At 47.9% G+C, this 15,540-nt stretch overlaps 1 protein-coding gene across 1 annotated transcript in view; it reads right to left on the reverse strand.

Annotated features, from left to right (window-relative positions):
- The window catches only part of VAT1L (vesicle amine transport 1 like), a 138,873-nt gene extending 123,552 nt beyond the window's left edge, over positions 1–15,321 (reverse strand). The window contains exon 1 of the mRNA XM_036070070.2: positions 14,946–15,321. Within this exon, the coding sequence (XP_035925963.1) occupies positions 14,946–15,175 (230 nt within the window). The 5' untranslated portion in view covers positions 15,176–15,321. The remainder of the gene's footprint in view (positions 1–14,945) is intronic.
- Positions 15,322–15,540: the final 219 nt, after the last annotated feature.

A 15,540-nucleotide genomic window follows, 5' to 3' on the forward strand; every position in this document is an offset into this window, starting at 1 on the left:
CAGTACAGTGTGATAGGTGGCTTTATAGAAGTATAGGCAGGAGAGCTCACACAGCCACCAGGACATAAGCTATCTCACAAGATAACCATGAAGTCAGAACACTGACCCCCAGAAAAAATTCCCTAGGGAAATGTCCTGGTGGTCCTCTGCAATTACTAAAGCTAAATTTAGATCCTTAGCTTTAGCCCTCCGGCTCCCCCTCAAGTGAGTTGCTTGAAATCCTTGAGCCTTAGTTCACTTGTCTCCAAAATGGGGTAGCAACCTGCTCACCCTACAGGGTGTTGGTGTGGATGGTATATGACAGGGCATGTGACACAGAGCACCTCACACACAGTAAGTACTCAAATAAACGTGAGCTGCTGACATTGTCACCCCCCACCTCCACCATCAGGTGTCACAGTTCAGATTCCCTGGGGCGCAGCCTCTGAGCCTGCGATTTGCATGCAAGGAGGTGTGATGGGGAGAGCTCTAGAAAACAACACCTGTGTGCTCCTGAGGGCAGCTGGGCTGGGTAGAGGAAGAAGTTCAACACTGACATAGTAGTAAAAAAGGCTCAATTTATCCGCAGAAAGTTCCAGAGCTAGGATGGCCCCTCACATCGTCATGAATTGAGGCCAGGGGATGAGGCCTTCATACCCTCATGTCAGCTAGTCCTGGATAAGAGCTGCCTCCGGGGAGAGAGCGCAGGCTTGGGCAAGGAGGCTTCTTGCAGCCCAGGGCAATTCCTCAGCAGGGGCACCACTGGGAGCAGTCGGCTGCCATCACTCCGGGTCCTGGGTCCTCCAAGGGGATTCTGGGTTGTGTACCCAGTATCCATGACAAGACGGATAACATATTCTTCCTTTTCTGGGTTTTATTCCCTTGTGGGCACAGAGCTCTTGTCACTGATGGTGCATATTTATGGAGCCCCTTTGTATGGGTGGCCCCTGAGGAAGAACCAATGTGAGGAGGGAGGAAAAGAGAATGAGACCTTTAAGGCAGGACCTGAGAGAATAAGAGGAAAGGGAAAGGCAGTAATTGAAGGAATCAAAGCACCAAGGAAGGGACAGAGACTAAGAAAAACGAGAAAGGGAAAGGCAGATGGATCATCAAAAGACCTGCAGGATAGGTAAATCGGTTGGGAAGGTCCACGAAAAATAGGAGTTCGGGGCTTTCTTTGGGTCTGTGAGAAGCCGGAGGTCCCTGGATGCTGGGAGGGACATGGCCATCAAGGAGAACACTGTCACGCTCCAGGTGGGAAGTGTGGAATTCCCTCGGCTTGGGGAGCATCAGTGGCCGCCTCCGCCAGTTCCCAGAGGATCAAGAGGGCCAAACGTGAGTGAGGCTTTGCACCCCGGCGGGGGGTGGGGGGGGTGGTGGTTGTGCCTTCTTTACTCTGCCCTCCTCTTGCTGCTGCTGCTATGTTCATCAAAGCATTTGACTCCCAATCCAAGCGGGGGCAAAGAAGCCAATGTCTGAGTCATTCCCTCAATCCCCAGCGCTGACATTTCTGTTTTTGTTTCTTCATCTCAACTGATAACTTGAGAAAGCCCAGGACAATAGGCCTTGATCTCAGAAAATCTGGCTTCCAAATTCTTCTTTTTTTTTTTTTCCCCTTTCTTTTTCTTTCTGGGCTTGTGTAAGCACCTGTTGTGTTATCTCAAGTCTGATACCAATCTGCTAGGGGAGGGGGAAAAAAAACCACTCATTGTCTAAAACAAGGACACCTTTTATGCAAATCTCAAATGGCACCTCTCATTGGAGAGCAGCCAGAATTGTCCTGGATGGACCTCAGGAGAGAGAAGCCACCTGTGTTCCATCCGCGGTGGGAAGGTTGGAATGGACACTCCGACTCTGCTCTCCCCATCACTGGCCTGTGGTTCCTGACACTGGCCCCCTCATGTCCGGCTCCATGTGACCCTGCCTACCCTCTCTAACCACTGATTTCAGATACACAGACCACTGCGGCCATGTGAGACATACAAAGCTCTCTGACACATTTGATGTTCTTTGTAATCTACCATTTTGCTTACGAAGTCAATAATGCTATCGTTGCCCCCACCCCCCTAGATCCCCTGATCCACAAAATCTGGATGACGATGAAGGCAGCACAGTTTGGGCTGGAGTTGTACAAGTCTCTTTTATTGCCTCTGAGAGAGGAAATATACTCAAACCCTATGTCCAAATGAGTATTCAAAACACACTTCAGTAGTATTCCAAGCATGGAACAAAATGGCCAACGATTGGGAATCTAAATATCAAGAGCCGGCTTTCAACAGAGACAGAAAAGCATGGTAGCGCTGGGTCCAAAACAAGCTCTCCTTGATGCCAAGACTAATCCCTTGATTTTTGGACCTGGAGTTATCTATTTACTCTCAGCTTCTCCTGGGGACACAGCAGGTATTTGTTCCTGAGAAGGTTCCTAAAAAGGTTAAGATCTCTGTGTTCCATGTTAGATGTTGACCAGGTCTCTGACTTCAAACAGGTGCCTGGCAGTGATTGGTTATGTAGAACATTCAGTCGAATTCCGTTTAAATTCAGCAGCCCCTCCACGGCTCAGGGCTTGGCTCAGCATGAATGTTACAAGGGTGACAGTGGAGGCTGTGCTTCCCAGGAGTTCAGAGATCAACAAATAAGTGACTACATTGTGTGACACTCCCCATAACAAGAGATGGTACAAGGGTCATAGCTCACACAGAGAGAGGGCAGTTCCTAACTCGCTTTGCAGGAATCGTAGAGGTGTCTCCAGCTAAGTATCCCTTAGGAAAGGGTGTATCCTCTGCTCCTGTTCTCCCAACTTCTTCTGCCTCATCCCACCTCTCAATGGTGGGGAGAAGGCAATGTCAGACGGTGCAAAGCAGTTCCTGCTTGACTTCTCACTGGAGGACCGGCAGGGGTCCCATAGAGAAACAGTCCATATTGGCTCTGACATGAACAGTGATCCCCTAAGTCATCGCTACTGATAAAAACCATGTTTAGTAAAACAGCTGTTTCAGTAGCAAAGAATGAGGTGAAGAATAGAGCAGGCAGTTGTCCAACGGAACATTCTGCAGCGGTGGAAATGTTCTGTATCTGTGCTGTCCATCCACCGGCCATATGTGGCTACCAAACACTCGAAATGTGCCTAGAGTGACTAAGGAACTGAACTTTTAATTTTAGCGAATTAATATTTAAATGTAATTAGCCTAAGAAGGAGGCAGTAGCAGAATCACTACCCTGCTGTCTTCCCCATAGATTATGAGCAACTCCAAGGCAGAGTCGGTCTTAAAATCCACCTCTCTCAGTGTTCGCTGCTTAGCACAGGGCATGTTCTGGTCTTGCAAAAACGATGCCTCTGCGGAAGGTGTCTGTAGGAAAATAGCTAGGAACGATTCAAGCTCCGTCCTTCCTTCTTGCTGAAGGGGATGATCTCGGCCGTGCAGCCTTGGTGTAGCAGGAAGGAAGGGAACTGAGAGGATCAAAGTCCTGCTTGATTGATGTGCTTTGGGAAGAGCAAAGATTTACTTCTGGAAGATAAAAGAATAGGCGTGAAAGGTGAGCAGAGATAAATGTATAAGACAAGAGATCCAACGGTAGGATTTGAGAGTCTGGGGGAGTCTGAAGAACAGCAGGGGCCAGTTTGGAGGTTAGCAGGAGGCCCTGGGGGGATGTAGATGGGGAGAGGAAATTTTTGAGAGGTTTTTCTCTGTAGCACAAATGGATCCAGCTTTGGTATTTTCCAAAGGACTCAATAGAATTTGACCATGCTTTGAAATTATATTGGAAGTGGGCTTCTATTCAAGAGCAAACAGACCCAACTACATCAAGGATACAAAAAGGAAAAAGAATAGGAAAAGCAAAGACAATGTTAAAAGAGCAAAAGCAAGAAGTCGAGTCTCCCACAAGTGCTGTTGGCTGAGGACAGAGAGGTTGAGGCTCCAAGGCAGTAGGAGGGTGAAAATTGCCTTTGCTGTTTATTTCCTATGGAGGAGCAGTGCCAGAGGAAAGGACTCCTCTGCACTCACACAGAGAATGCGCTCAAGGATCTGAAGGCAGATAAACCTTTCGGGAAGGTGGGCACATTGCTAGCTGCGTTTCATGTCCCGGGTTCTGGCTGCAGAATGCTGACTCAGAGTTTATTACAAGGTCCCCAATAAGTACAATGTCAGTGATTTTAGCGGGGAGCGTAAAAAAAGTATCCATTTACAAGATCATTCAGACCAATCACAGGAACGGTAGGTTTAAGAGCTCGCCATTAGCTGATGGAACTAGGTGTAGTATAGACAAATGAAAAACAATTGCTTCTGATCTTGGACAAGGAATCTTTTTTTGTTTTTTTTTGTTTTTAAAGATTTTATTTATTTATTTGACAGAGAGAGACACAGCGAGAGAGGGAACACAAGCAGGGAGAGTGGGAGAGAGAGAGAAGCAGGCTTCCCGCGGAGCAGGGAGCCCGATGCGGGGCTCGATCCCAGGACCCTGGGATCATGACCTGAGCCGAAGGCAGACGCTTAACGACTGAGCCACCCAGGCGCCCCAAGGAATCTTTTTTTGAATAAGAAACGAAAGTCTATAACTTGATGGAGAGTCTATTAGAAGAAGCAGGTGTGGGGCGCCTGGGTGGCTCAGTTGGTTAAGCGACTGCCTTCGGCTCAGGTCATGATCCTGGAGTCCCAGGATCGAGTCCCGCATCGGGCTCCCTGCTCGGCAGGGAGTCTGCTTCTCCCTCTGACCCTCCTCCCTCTCATGCTCTCTGTCTCTCATTCTCTCTCTCTCAAATAAATAAATAAAATCTTAAAAAAAAAAAAAAAGAAGAAGCAGGTGTGTCTGCGCTGGGAGGAAGGGGAGGGGGCTGTAGAGTACAGTAGGCAGTAGAGAAAGCCTCATCAGCGTTCAGTGTAGAACTCAAGACTGTGGGGGCCAGGGGAGTTGCCCCACTGTGGATCTGTTTGCATGAAGAGCAGCTAAGCCTTCTGGGGAAAAGAAAAAAATTCATTCTAAGGGAAATGTGAGTTGGAGAATATGAGTAAATCTGGATTGAAGCCATCTGTAGCAATACAAGGGGGATGGGAGGAGCTTGATTATGATGCAAATCACCCTTCATCTCCTGGGAGTTTGAGTCTAGGGCAGAGCAGTTGGAAAATGGGTACAAAATCCCGGAAGAGGAAGCCCTGGAGAGAGAGAACCCTGGCTCAGTCAGCATCAGCTCTCTTGGTCTAATTAGTTGTGTGATCTTTAGCAAGTTCCCTCGCTCCTTTGATCCTGTGTCTTCATCTGTGCAATGTTTGGTATCCTAGAAATTCCTATAAAACACTTAGCATAAATACTCAATGAAAGTCATTACAATAATAGCGATGACAAGTAATTAACGAAAGAGTGTTACATTTATTAGCTCTGAACAGCAGAGGCATGAATACATAAAGGTGGTATAGACTGCTTTTAACCTATATGGAGTAGAAAGGGTGCTATGGCCCTACGCAGAGGACCACACCACCTGGGATGGAGAGGAAATGGGAAACATGGTGGAGCAGCTCCAGTGTATGGTAGGAGGGGCAGAACAGGGCAAGAGGAGGGGGTCAGAATCAGTGGGGCAACCAGGAGAACTGTCTGTGTCAGTACAGGAAACGCTTGCACCCACCTGGCAGGTGTTGAACAGGGAGGTCCTGAGACCTACCAAGGAAGATAGGAACAGAGTCATGGACATACTGCTTGTTTTAAAAAGATGGGATTTCTCCCCCAGTAGGTTGGAAATAACTTACTTATTTTCCAGTGTTACTGAGATATAATTGACCTATAACATTGCATTAGGTGAAGATGCACAACATAATGATGGGATATATATGTATATTGTGAAATGATCACCACATAAGTTTAATTAAATATTGTTTTAGCATCCAGGCTGCTAGGGCCTGGGTCCCCAGGTAGACACATGGCACAGGAATGCTTGAGTAAATGCTCTTGGAATAGCAATCCCCAGACACAGCCCAGAGGGTTCTCTTCAAGATCCCTGCCTCCCACGCTCGATGCAACGGGATGTCAGTGAGGAGAAAGTTACAGAGCATCTTGCGAAGTCAGAGACCCACATTTCCCAGCCGAGGGAGAGTAGTTATTAGAGAATTCAAAAAGCAAACGTCCAGTTTCTAGAGAACAGATTGTATCAAGGAGAGGTAAAACCAAACTGTCTGAGAACATAGCCCCTTTGGTATCCTCTCAAGTCTCTGCTCAAAGCCCCACATGCTGGAGAGATGTAGGCCTCCTGTCAGAGGAGGCTGAGGGGACAGAGGGGTGCCTGAAGGTACACGGGCATGGACCGGCTGCCGCCTGTATGAGCAAAGTCAGTAGTACTGTTGGTATTTACAAGTGACACGGCAACTTTTGTAGAAATGTACCCCTAACATTTGGGGGAAAGTCGGTAATGTATTCATTCATTCCATAGACATTTATTGAGTGCCTGTGGTTAACCAAGCACCAGGCTTGGTGTTCACCAGTTAAATGATAATAGAGCAAGCTTCTAGCATTTCCAAGATTACCAAAGAGATTTAAAAGGCAGCGGGCCTCCAAGTTGAAAATATGATATATGTCATTTAATATGATTCAATCACTTTGTGCTGAGAATGTAAGGTCCCAGGATAGGGAATGGAGCTGGCTTCTCCAGTCCCCTCTCTGATTCGTCACTTTCTGTGGTGAAGATCGAAGTCTCCCATCCCCCACGGTGGCTACCATTTTGATTAAACACACATTAGTTCTGTGTGTTTCTTACCCCTGTCTTCTGGTAACTGCCCTCCATTCCTTTCAAAGTATCTACCCACCCCACCCCCCAAAACACACATACACACACACTTCATATGTTCCTAGTATGGCAATCAATCATGATGCTCCATTCTTCTAGGTCAGGGTAGGAGGGCACGAGATGCAAATGTGGCCAAGCACATCATTTCCTTGGGCCGAGCAGAGAGAGAAAGAGAGATCCAGAGGCTGGTATGTGATTAACAAATGGCCATTAAGATTACTTCCTTGATATTTGAAAATTGGGAGAAAAAATGGGGGCTCTGCATTGGGCCTTGCTAAACTTGCACAAGGCATCTGGGGCAGGAGGCCACCATCTCTCCTAGTCTCAGGAAGGAAGCTCATTGCAGGAGGAGCACATGAAGCTACCTCGTGAGAGGAAGACAAAACATGGAAGGGAAAAGAAAGGGGAGAGCCTAGAAGGCCAGAGACAATTTCACCATGATGGTCAGCCTGACTGAAATAAAGGAAAGAGAAGTCAGAGCAGAAGTGACTGGTCTTCCTTTTGAAGATCTCTGAGCTTGGCCCAGCTTCCTGCACACAGTAGGACCACAGTAGTACATCTTGGCTCCATTTCCTCTCTTGTTCTTTCAGAAATTCATCTGAATCTTCTTACGTATGTCATGGCGCGATGGCACATCCTGTCTGGGTTAGTTTTGACATCAGGGTCTTGTACCCTTTGGAGTCTGAATAGGGACTCCATCCAGAAAACTTCATGAAGTATGGAGGGACTTTTTAATGTCCTATTCTTTGCGTTTCCTCCCTACCATTAATATATATTAAACATATACTATATGACAAGGACTTCATTCAACAAATATTAAATATACCATCATTGCTAGGTACTTCAGACGTATTATCTCTTTTTACCCTCCCACAAAAAAATACCCCATAGGTGCTGTAATTATACCCACATTACAGATGAGCAAACTGAGATAATAAAAGCTGAAGTCATTTTCCTAAGGTTAGACAGGTTGCTAAAACCATCAGATCCAGGATTGGAATCCAGGTCTGTTTCACTTCAGACCTTAACTATTTTATAACCAAAAAGCATACTTCCTCCCATCCGGTCTGGGTGTGTAGTCACTGCCAGCCCAAGAAATGAATCATTATCATTCCCCTCACAGAAGATAATTATCCTGCATTGGGCTTTGGGGACTACATCCATTTAGACACGTCGGGAGTAAGAGCGCCCAAAGCTCTCACCTCCCACGGGGGTTCTGTCTGGGAAAGCAGTGTTCAGCACACCCTGGCTCCAGAACAATGCTAGGGATGAGGCTTAGCTGAGGGACCAGGGTCACCGACAGAAGGAGATTGAGGACAGAAGCTGACTGCAAGGTTTTCATCAAGAGAATATCACGTTCAAAGATGAAACAGCCTCTTTCACTGAAGTATATATTTTGTCCCCTGGGCCTTCAAACATTAAATTTACTCATTTTAATACCGTGGCTCCAACTGATTTTCTGTGTGAGATCACACACAGAGGAATCAAACTAATTTGAGATTACATACCTGCTGCCCTTTCCCTATGAAGAGGCTCTTCTTGTTTCTAATTAAACTTCTTCTTCTACGACAAATGCCAAGATACCAAAAAAGATCCCTATTAAGAGAAATGTCAGGAACTTGGGGTCATAGGGGTGCCATTCCCCCATGCCTGAGTGAGCTCTGTTGTCAGTGTTGAATGCCAGCGATGTACTCGAAGGTCGTGGGATTTTGGATCCTCTGAATAAGAGTGAACCAAACTCCAGAGGCTGGACTGTTCTGCACACCCAGCTACCCTAGAAATCCCTGCCGCCACCCGTGTGGATCAGTCCAATCCATTCCAACCCTGGGAATGAGATTCAAAAGCCAGCACCCTGCTCCCTGGTGCCAGTGTAGTTTGGTGGGAGCACAGCAGGACCAAGAACCAGAGGATGGCATCAAGTTCCCACCTGTCTTTTCACAGCTTGAGTGACTGAGGAAGGAAAATAACCTTTCTTGAATACCCACGGCATGCAAAGAGCAGTCAGGACTTGACAGATTATCAGCTAGTCTTCCTAACATACCAAAAAGTGGGTATAATTACCAAAGTGAGGATATGGGCAAGTTGAAAGTACTATTTGATTAAGATCACACAGCCATGGTGAGGTAGAGTTAGGGTCTGAACTCAGATCTATTGTAGCTTCTCGCTCTTTCCACTTCAGCTCTGAGTCCCGTTTTCCTCTCTGAGAAAGTAAGCATGATAACCTCATGGGGTTATGAGGGTCCGATGTAAAATGGAGGAGGATAATGAGCTTTGTTGCTCCAAAGATGGTGCAAGTAGAGGGTAGGATGAGCATGATTATCAGTCATCACTCCCTTTGCCCGTCATGGGTCACCTGCCAAATAATTAAGATCGGGCTGCTATTTATGGGAACCTACTGTGTGCCAGATGTATAAGATGTTCTGTACTTCCTTTATCTATGAAATAGAAGCAGCACTGGGCTTCCTTTCTTCCTCGAATTGCTGGGAAGGCAAGAAGTCCATTCCATTATTGGATGAAGAGCATACATAGTCACTATCCCCAGCCCTCACTAGGGAGGACACAGTTCATGGGAAAATGCAACTTTCATGAAGAAGATCGATCCCTGAAGAAGCATCTCCATCTCCTCATCACCAATTGGGGCTCAATGTGAGTCAGCACAGAGTCATCCTTTCCTGTCAAATCCTGATATCTCTATCCAACACAGAGTGATTGAGAACACTTTGTTCCCATCTCCAGGCCAGAGTGGCTCCTGGCTGGGGTATTAGGGACCCTCCAAGCAATTTCTCAGTTTTATAAACATCAGTGTCACTTAGCCTCATGCACTCCATTTGTTTATTTGAATAAACACAGGAAAAATAATATTGGCCATATTTCATTGGATTGGCCTTATCAGTGACACTTTAATGATAGACCGTTTGGAGATACTCTACAGTCAAGTTGCCAACGTAGCAATAGCTCAGTGGAGGCAAAGGGGGCAGATGAAGGAACTTGAATGTCTTCAGTGGATCCAAGGAGTGGTGATTGTGTTTAATCAGCGTGGATATTCTGGGCCAACAGTCATAGCAATTTGATCCTAAGTAGATCTCTAAAGGGTCCCATATATCAGCAACGGAGGGAAAGTGGATGTTGTTTAGAAATACAATGGCCATTTTGGGAGGGCGAGATGGCACTGTAACCATTTTGAGTCTTATCAGTTATACTTCAAATCAGTCAAATGCATGCATGTTTCTTTATATTCCTGATTCCAGTCTTGGTGTCTGTCTGCCTGTCTGTACCACTTAGTCTCTCAGTCCTTTCTCTCTTGTGCCTTTGTCACTGAGTCTTTCTGATTTTCCCAAATGTAAAGAGTCCAGGAAGAGGCTGACTTGGATTAGCAGTTTGTGATCTTCACATGTCTCTGAATGTCAGCTTCCCATCTTTAAAATGGAGATAGTAATACTGATATTATTGAGTTGTCATTAGGATAAAATGAAACAAAGTACCTAGCAGGCAACTCAGTTCGTGGCTCCTAGCAAGTGCTTGGCAAATGTTAGTTCCCTCCCCTAGCCCAGTGCACTCTACCCCTGCGATATGTTAGAATCCCACCGTGTGTTGGCTTTCCTTTAGTGTGGCCTGCCCTCAGCCCATTTTCAGATCAGCCAATAGAGCCATGACTGGCTGGGACCATTTTTCATCCAACTGCTCTCGTTCTAGCAGTTTCATGTGGCCTCTCTTTGTAAATAAGTCTGGGAAAATAAATGTCCCCAATCCATTAGTGCCTTTCCATCACAAGCCAATTTGAGCCACAAACCAGACAAGGCTTGTTAATGGCCACTTAAATATATTTCTGCAGCCCAGTCGAGAGACCCTCAGCCTCAAATCCTCCTAGCTTCCGTCCAAGAGATGTCTCACTGTGACAAGACTTCTGCAGCAAAGGCGTAGACCTGACCCTTAGCCATTCGGGGGGACCACGTATGTACCCTAGTCTGCCTAGAACAATTCTAGTCTGCTCCTGCTCCAGAGTAATTATTAATCAGTGCCCCTTTAACACCCCAAAAGTTCCCCTTTGAATGATATACTGTACATGGTAGCTATGGAAACCAAGAATAATAGTTTAAATAATAATAGCTATCATTTATTAACCACTTCCTATACGCCAGGCATTACCAAAAAGGTCTTTATACACTGGATCCCATTTCAGCACCATTACAACACTGTAAAGGGAGGTGCTATTATCATTTCTATTTTATAGACCAGGAAACCGAAGTTTAGAGAAATAAGCAACATGTTCAAGGTCAGCCAGCATCAAGGGCAATATTTGCGCCTCACCCAGATCCCTTTTTCCTGGGCAGTACACCCATCCCCCCACTGCTGGAAGTGCTGGTGGCTCCTGGCTCAATATGGCACCCTAACCCTCATCCCTCTTCCAGAGGGATGGAGCTCAAACGGAAGCCACCTTTGCCTGAGAGGCTCCATGCCCCCACTGCCCATACCCGACTGACGACGGGAGTGGGGGGGCGGGAACGGGGGTGTGCGGGGGCACAAGGGCTTCCCCTATTGCTTCAAGGTCAGATTGACTCTATGGTACAATCCATGCTCCAGAACTCCTGGTGGGATCCAGGGGAGACGAAATGCTTGCTTAGCTCCTTCCTTGTCCTGCTCCCCTTGCTCCCATTCTCCTGAGAACACCCCCTCCATCTACCACTTAAAACACATCCCTGTCTCGGGCTCTGCCTCTAGGGGGCAAGACCCAACACATATGGCTAGCAAGTGGCAGGGCTGGGACTCAGGTCTAGGAAGGTCTCCCTCTTCATCACGGAGCAAATGTGTCATGACGTTGCCTATATTATAAACACGATTTCAATGATGGCCTCCAAGTTATCAAATTGTCAAGAAGTAAGTCATAGAGGCATAGATACAACAACACTGATGACGACAGTCTCAACAACTATTTATTTAGTGCCAGTCCCTTTGTTGCATCTGATCCTCTCAACAACATGGGGTTCATTGCATTATCTGCATTTTGCAGTTGAGGCACGGCAAGCTTGGAGAAGCTGAGATGTGTCTGTTGAGGTCACACAGATAGGAGGTGATGGGGCTCGGGTCTACATCCAGATCCTTCTTCTTCCAAAGGCCACGTGCTTTTTCTGCATGGCCACTTAAATCGCTTGCTATGTATATTGCTCAGTGAACAGTTGACTAAAGGGGTTCCCCAGCAAAGCTGATGCTCTTGTAACAAATTAGAAGACTCTGCAATCCCTCCCACCCTGCACTCTCCAAAGTGGTTCTTTTTGAGCTGCATTTGACCATCATGTTTCCATTTGGGAGAGAAAAGCCATATTACTCTGGTAATAGCCAGAGAATGTTCTCTTAAGTCAGACATAAAAAGATCAAAGGAGCCATACTCATTGAAGAAAGGAAGGACAGCAAGCTTGCATGCCAAATGTCCAGAGAGGTAAATCACATTTCCTGTGGCTCTTCCACAGAGGGAGACAAAATAGAATAAAAGGAAAACAGCAGAGCTTTAAGGAGAGACAGGCCAAGACTCATATCCTAACTGTACTGTCTCTGTGATGTTTTTAGCAAATTACTCAACATCTCCAAGCCTCAATTTGCTCTACCGTAATACCTATCTCATTGGACCATAAATGAGAGGGGTAAATGAAATAAAATATGTATTTCTCTGTACCTCTTCTCTTCCATTTCCATAAAATTTATAGAGTAACCAACTTGGACCTTCATTCCAGGTCTGAATAATACTAGTTCAGATGGACTATGCTTTACTGCCAAGCAAACAGCATATCCTATTTGATGATAAAAGGTTTCCATTAAAAATAGCAGATAAAAGGGGGACCTGCATCCAGGAAGCCATCAGATGATTCATAAAAATACAGAATGAGTCATCCTGGCTCCCAAGGCTAAACTTACAATCAGTGGGCATCTTTGGCCAGCCAATCCTAGCCCAGTGGAGGAGGAAAGGCCGGGCAATCTTCACAAACCTACTTCAGTACCCCCTTGCAAAACTGATTAACTCTGCTTCCAGCGTGGGAAGACAAAAATCAATCTGGGCCCTTTGCAATACTGGATCCCGAATGTTCCCCCATGCCTCGTTGGCTTTCTGAACAACTGGGGTGGGAAATCTGCAGTGATTCGTGTGTGTGTGTGTCTGTGTGTGTGTGTGTGTGTCTCTGTGTGTGTGTGTGTGTGTGTGTGTGTGTGTGTACAGCTCCAAGGAAGAACAGGCTTGTGCATCTGGCTTTGAAAAGCAATCTCCTGGCTTTCATCTTGACATTTATTATTTCAAAATGCTTCAGTTCCTATCAGTATCTATGTAATTAGCTTAAGACTAGAGAACCCAGACCTATTTGTACCGCAAGTGATGCTCTTTTCTTTAAAAAGTAGCTTCAACATTTTCACTCTCTGAACATACCCTGGATGGAGAGTCATAAATTATACACACATACACACACACACGAAATATTTTTGATCCGTGGCTAAGGAAGGAAAATTATCAATATATAGTTTTAGTTTTACGAGGTAGACGTTCCTCCACCAGCAAGCGAAGAAAAATAAGGACTCAACAATCCTGGCTCAAGCGTCTTTTCTCACTCCATTCATTCAGCAATAACTGATTCCTTCAGCAGTAACTGATGTTGGACATAGTGTGTGCCAAGCACTATGCTATGCTATGCTGGGCATCGGGGATTTGTTGGTGAAAAGGGCAGACGCAAGCCCTGCCTTCTGGGATCAATCAGCTTGGTTCACGAGAGTTAACAAAATGGAACTGTACAGGATCCCCCAGTTTGCAAAAGCCTCTTCCCTTACCCTGAGTTCCCAAGAGTCATGTTTAGAGGCAACTGTGACCTGCTACATGTGTAAGGAGTGAGTCAGAAACCAGCGCCTGCTTCTCTTACCAGCTGCCTTCCAGCCTGGCATGTGAATCCTGCACCTGCTCTCAAAGCAGCGAATGGGAGGAGAATCTCCTTTGCATTTTTCTTGCCTCTGCATATGGTCGCAGAGTCCAGGTTTGGGGTCTAACCTAGGAACAGGTAAGCTGACTGCTCCTTTCCGGAGCCGAGTCTATTCCCTTTAAAACACAGACATGAGAAAGGGTAAGTCCATCTAACTGTGCGGAGAGCAGGCTCCCCTTAGGCGCTCCCCACGCTACTGCATAAAGAACTCAGAGTGTTGGGTCCAGTGAACCCCCTGGGGTGAGCCCTCCCTCCTAGAACTTCAGAGAAATGATCATATAGTGACAGCACACAGAGAGGCTTAAGCCCTCCAGAGCGAATCCCAGCTGGGCATAACTCTGAAGTTCCCCCAGGAGGAGTGGGGAATGGAAGGACACTCAGATTGCTGAGCTCCGTTTGAGATGGGGGCAGGAGTTCTGAGAAGATTGCCGGTTGTTTGTTTTTCCACTTTGGAGAAGCACAGAAGACGTTGGTGAGGAAGAGGGAGCCTTGGCCTCACCCCTCACCAAGCTGAGATGCTCCAGGACCTAACCCCTGCTTCCCAGACCCTTTCTCCCTACCAGGGCACCAGAGGGGTAGAATGCAGCAGTGGGGAGAGAAAACGCACTTCCCCAGCCCTGCACTCTGTCGCCAGCCCCAGCAGAACCACAGCACAGAGGCTGAAAAGATCGAGTAGCAAATCCTGACCAGGTCAATTAGTAGCTGCCACGAGATATTGGGCAAATCACTGTCTGAGCCCGGGTCTCCTCGCCTGAAACGGGAGATAATGATGGTACCTAACTCATCGGGTCCCAGGAAGTATTAAATAAGATCGCACACATAAAACTCTAAACACGAAGGCTGGTACACAGTAAGCCGACGGTTATTATTTTTTTTTAACCGTGTTAATCAAACTCCCTTTCCTGGCAGCTGAGCTGTCTACCCGACGGAGAGCCCCCGCAGCGCAATCTTCCAGACCCCGGGTGCTGGGCGCCACCATCCACCGCTTTCCTCCCCTCGCAGGAGCTCACAGTCCCCTCCGGTCACCCCTAGATCCGGCTTGGCTAGGGCGAGGGCCACCTCGCAGCATCCTCCTCAGCGTCAGCCGGCCGCCGGCCGCGGGGAGGCTCTCAGACCCGGGAAGGGCGCGGAGGGGGCGCCCACGGCCAATCTTACCCGCGCAGCGGCCCCGCGGAGGCTCCGCCACCCCCGCCCCGGGAGCGCCGAGCGCGCAAAGAGAGAAAGCGAGAAAGACGCGGATACTGGACCAGGCTTTGACGCGGATCTTGAGCTCGCCGTCCTGCGGCTCGGGCATGGCCTTCCTGGTGACCCGCAGCTTGTTGAGCCCCCCGAAGCCGGCCAGCACCACGGCGCGCATCTCCTGGGCGTCCCCGAGGCGGTGAGAGCCGCCGCCGCCGCCCTCAGCAGGCTCCTTGCCTGCCTCCTTCTCGATCATTTGCTCCGTCTCCTCCGCCTTCTCCACGCCTTCCTTGGCCATTGCGCACGGGGGCGCGGGGCGCACGGGCTGCGGCTGCTGCGGCGCGGGGGGCTCGAGCTCCTCTCCCGCGGGTTCCTCCTGTTGAATGTGGGATGCTCGGCTGTGCAATGGCTGCAGCCTCTGCGAGCCGCGCCAAGGTCCACAGCCTCCGCCGTAATCCTCGCAAGAGCCGCGCCCCCGCCCGCCCCACCCCTCCTGCTCCCTGCCTCTCTTCCCTGCCCAAGCGGAGCCTTGACTCCAACTCCAGAGCCAGGCTCAAATCGGGCTCTTGATCGCAGCCCCAGAACCTAGACTTGCCCAAGACTCGTGGATAAAACACGCAGAGAGGACGCAGTGTCCTCCGCGGTAGGCGCAGTACTTTGTTA

Source organism: Halichoerus grypus, chromosome 15, assembly GCF_964656455.1.
Source record: "Halichoerus grypus chromosome 15, mHalGry1.hap1.1, whole genome shotgun sequence".
NCBI lineage: Eukaryota > Metazoa > Chordata > Mammalia > Carnivora > Phocidae > Halichoerus > Halichoerus grypus.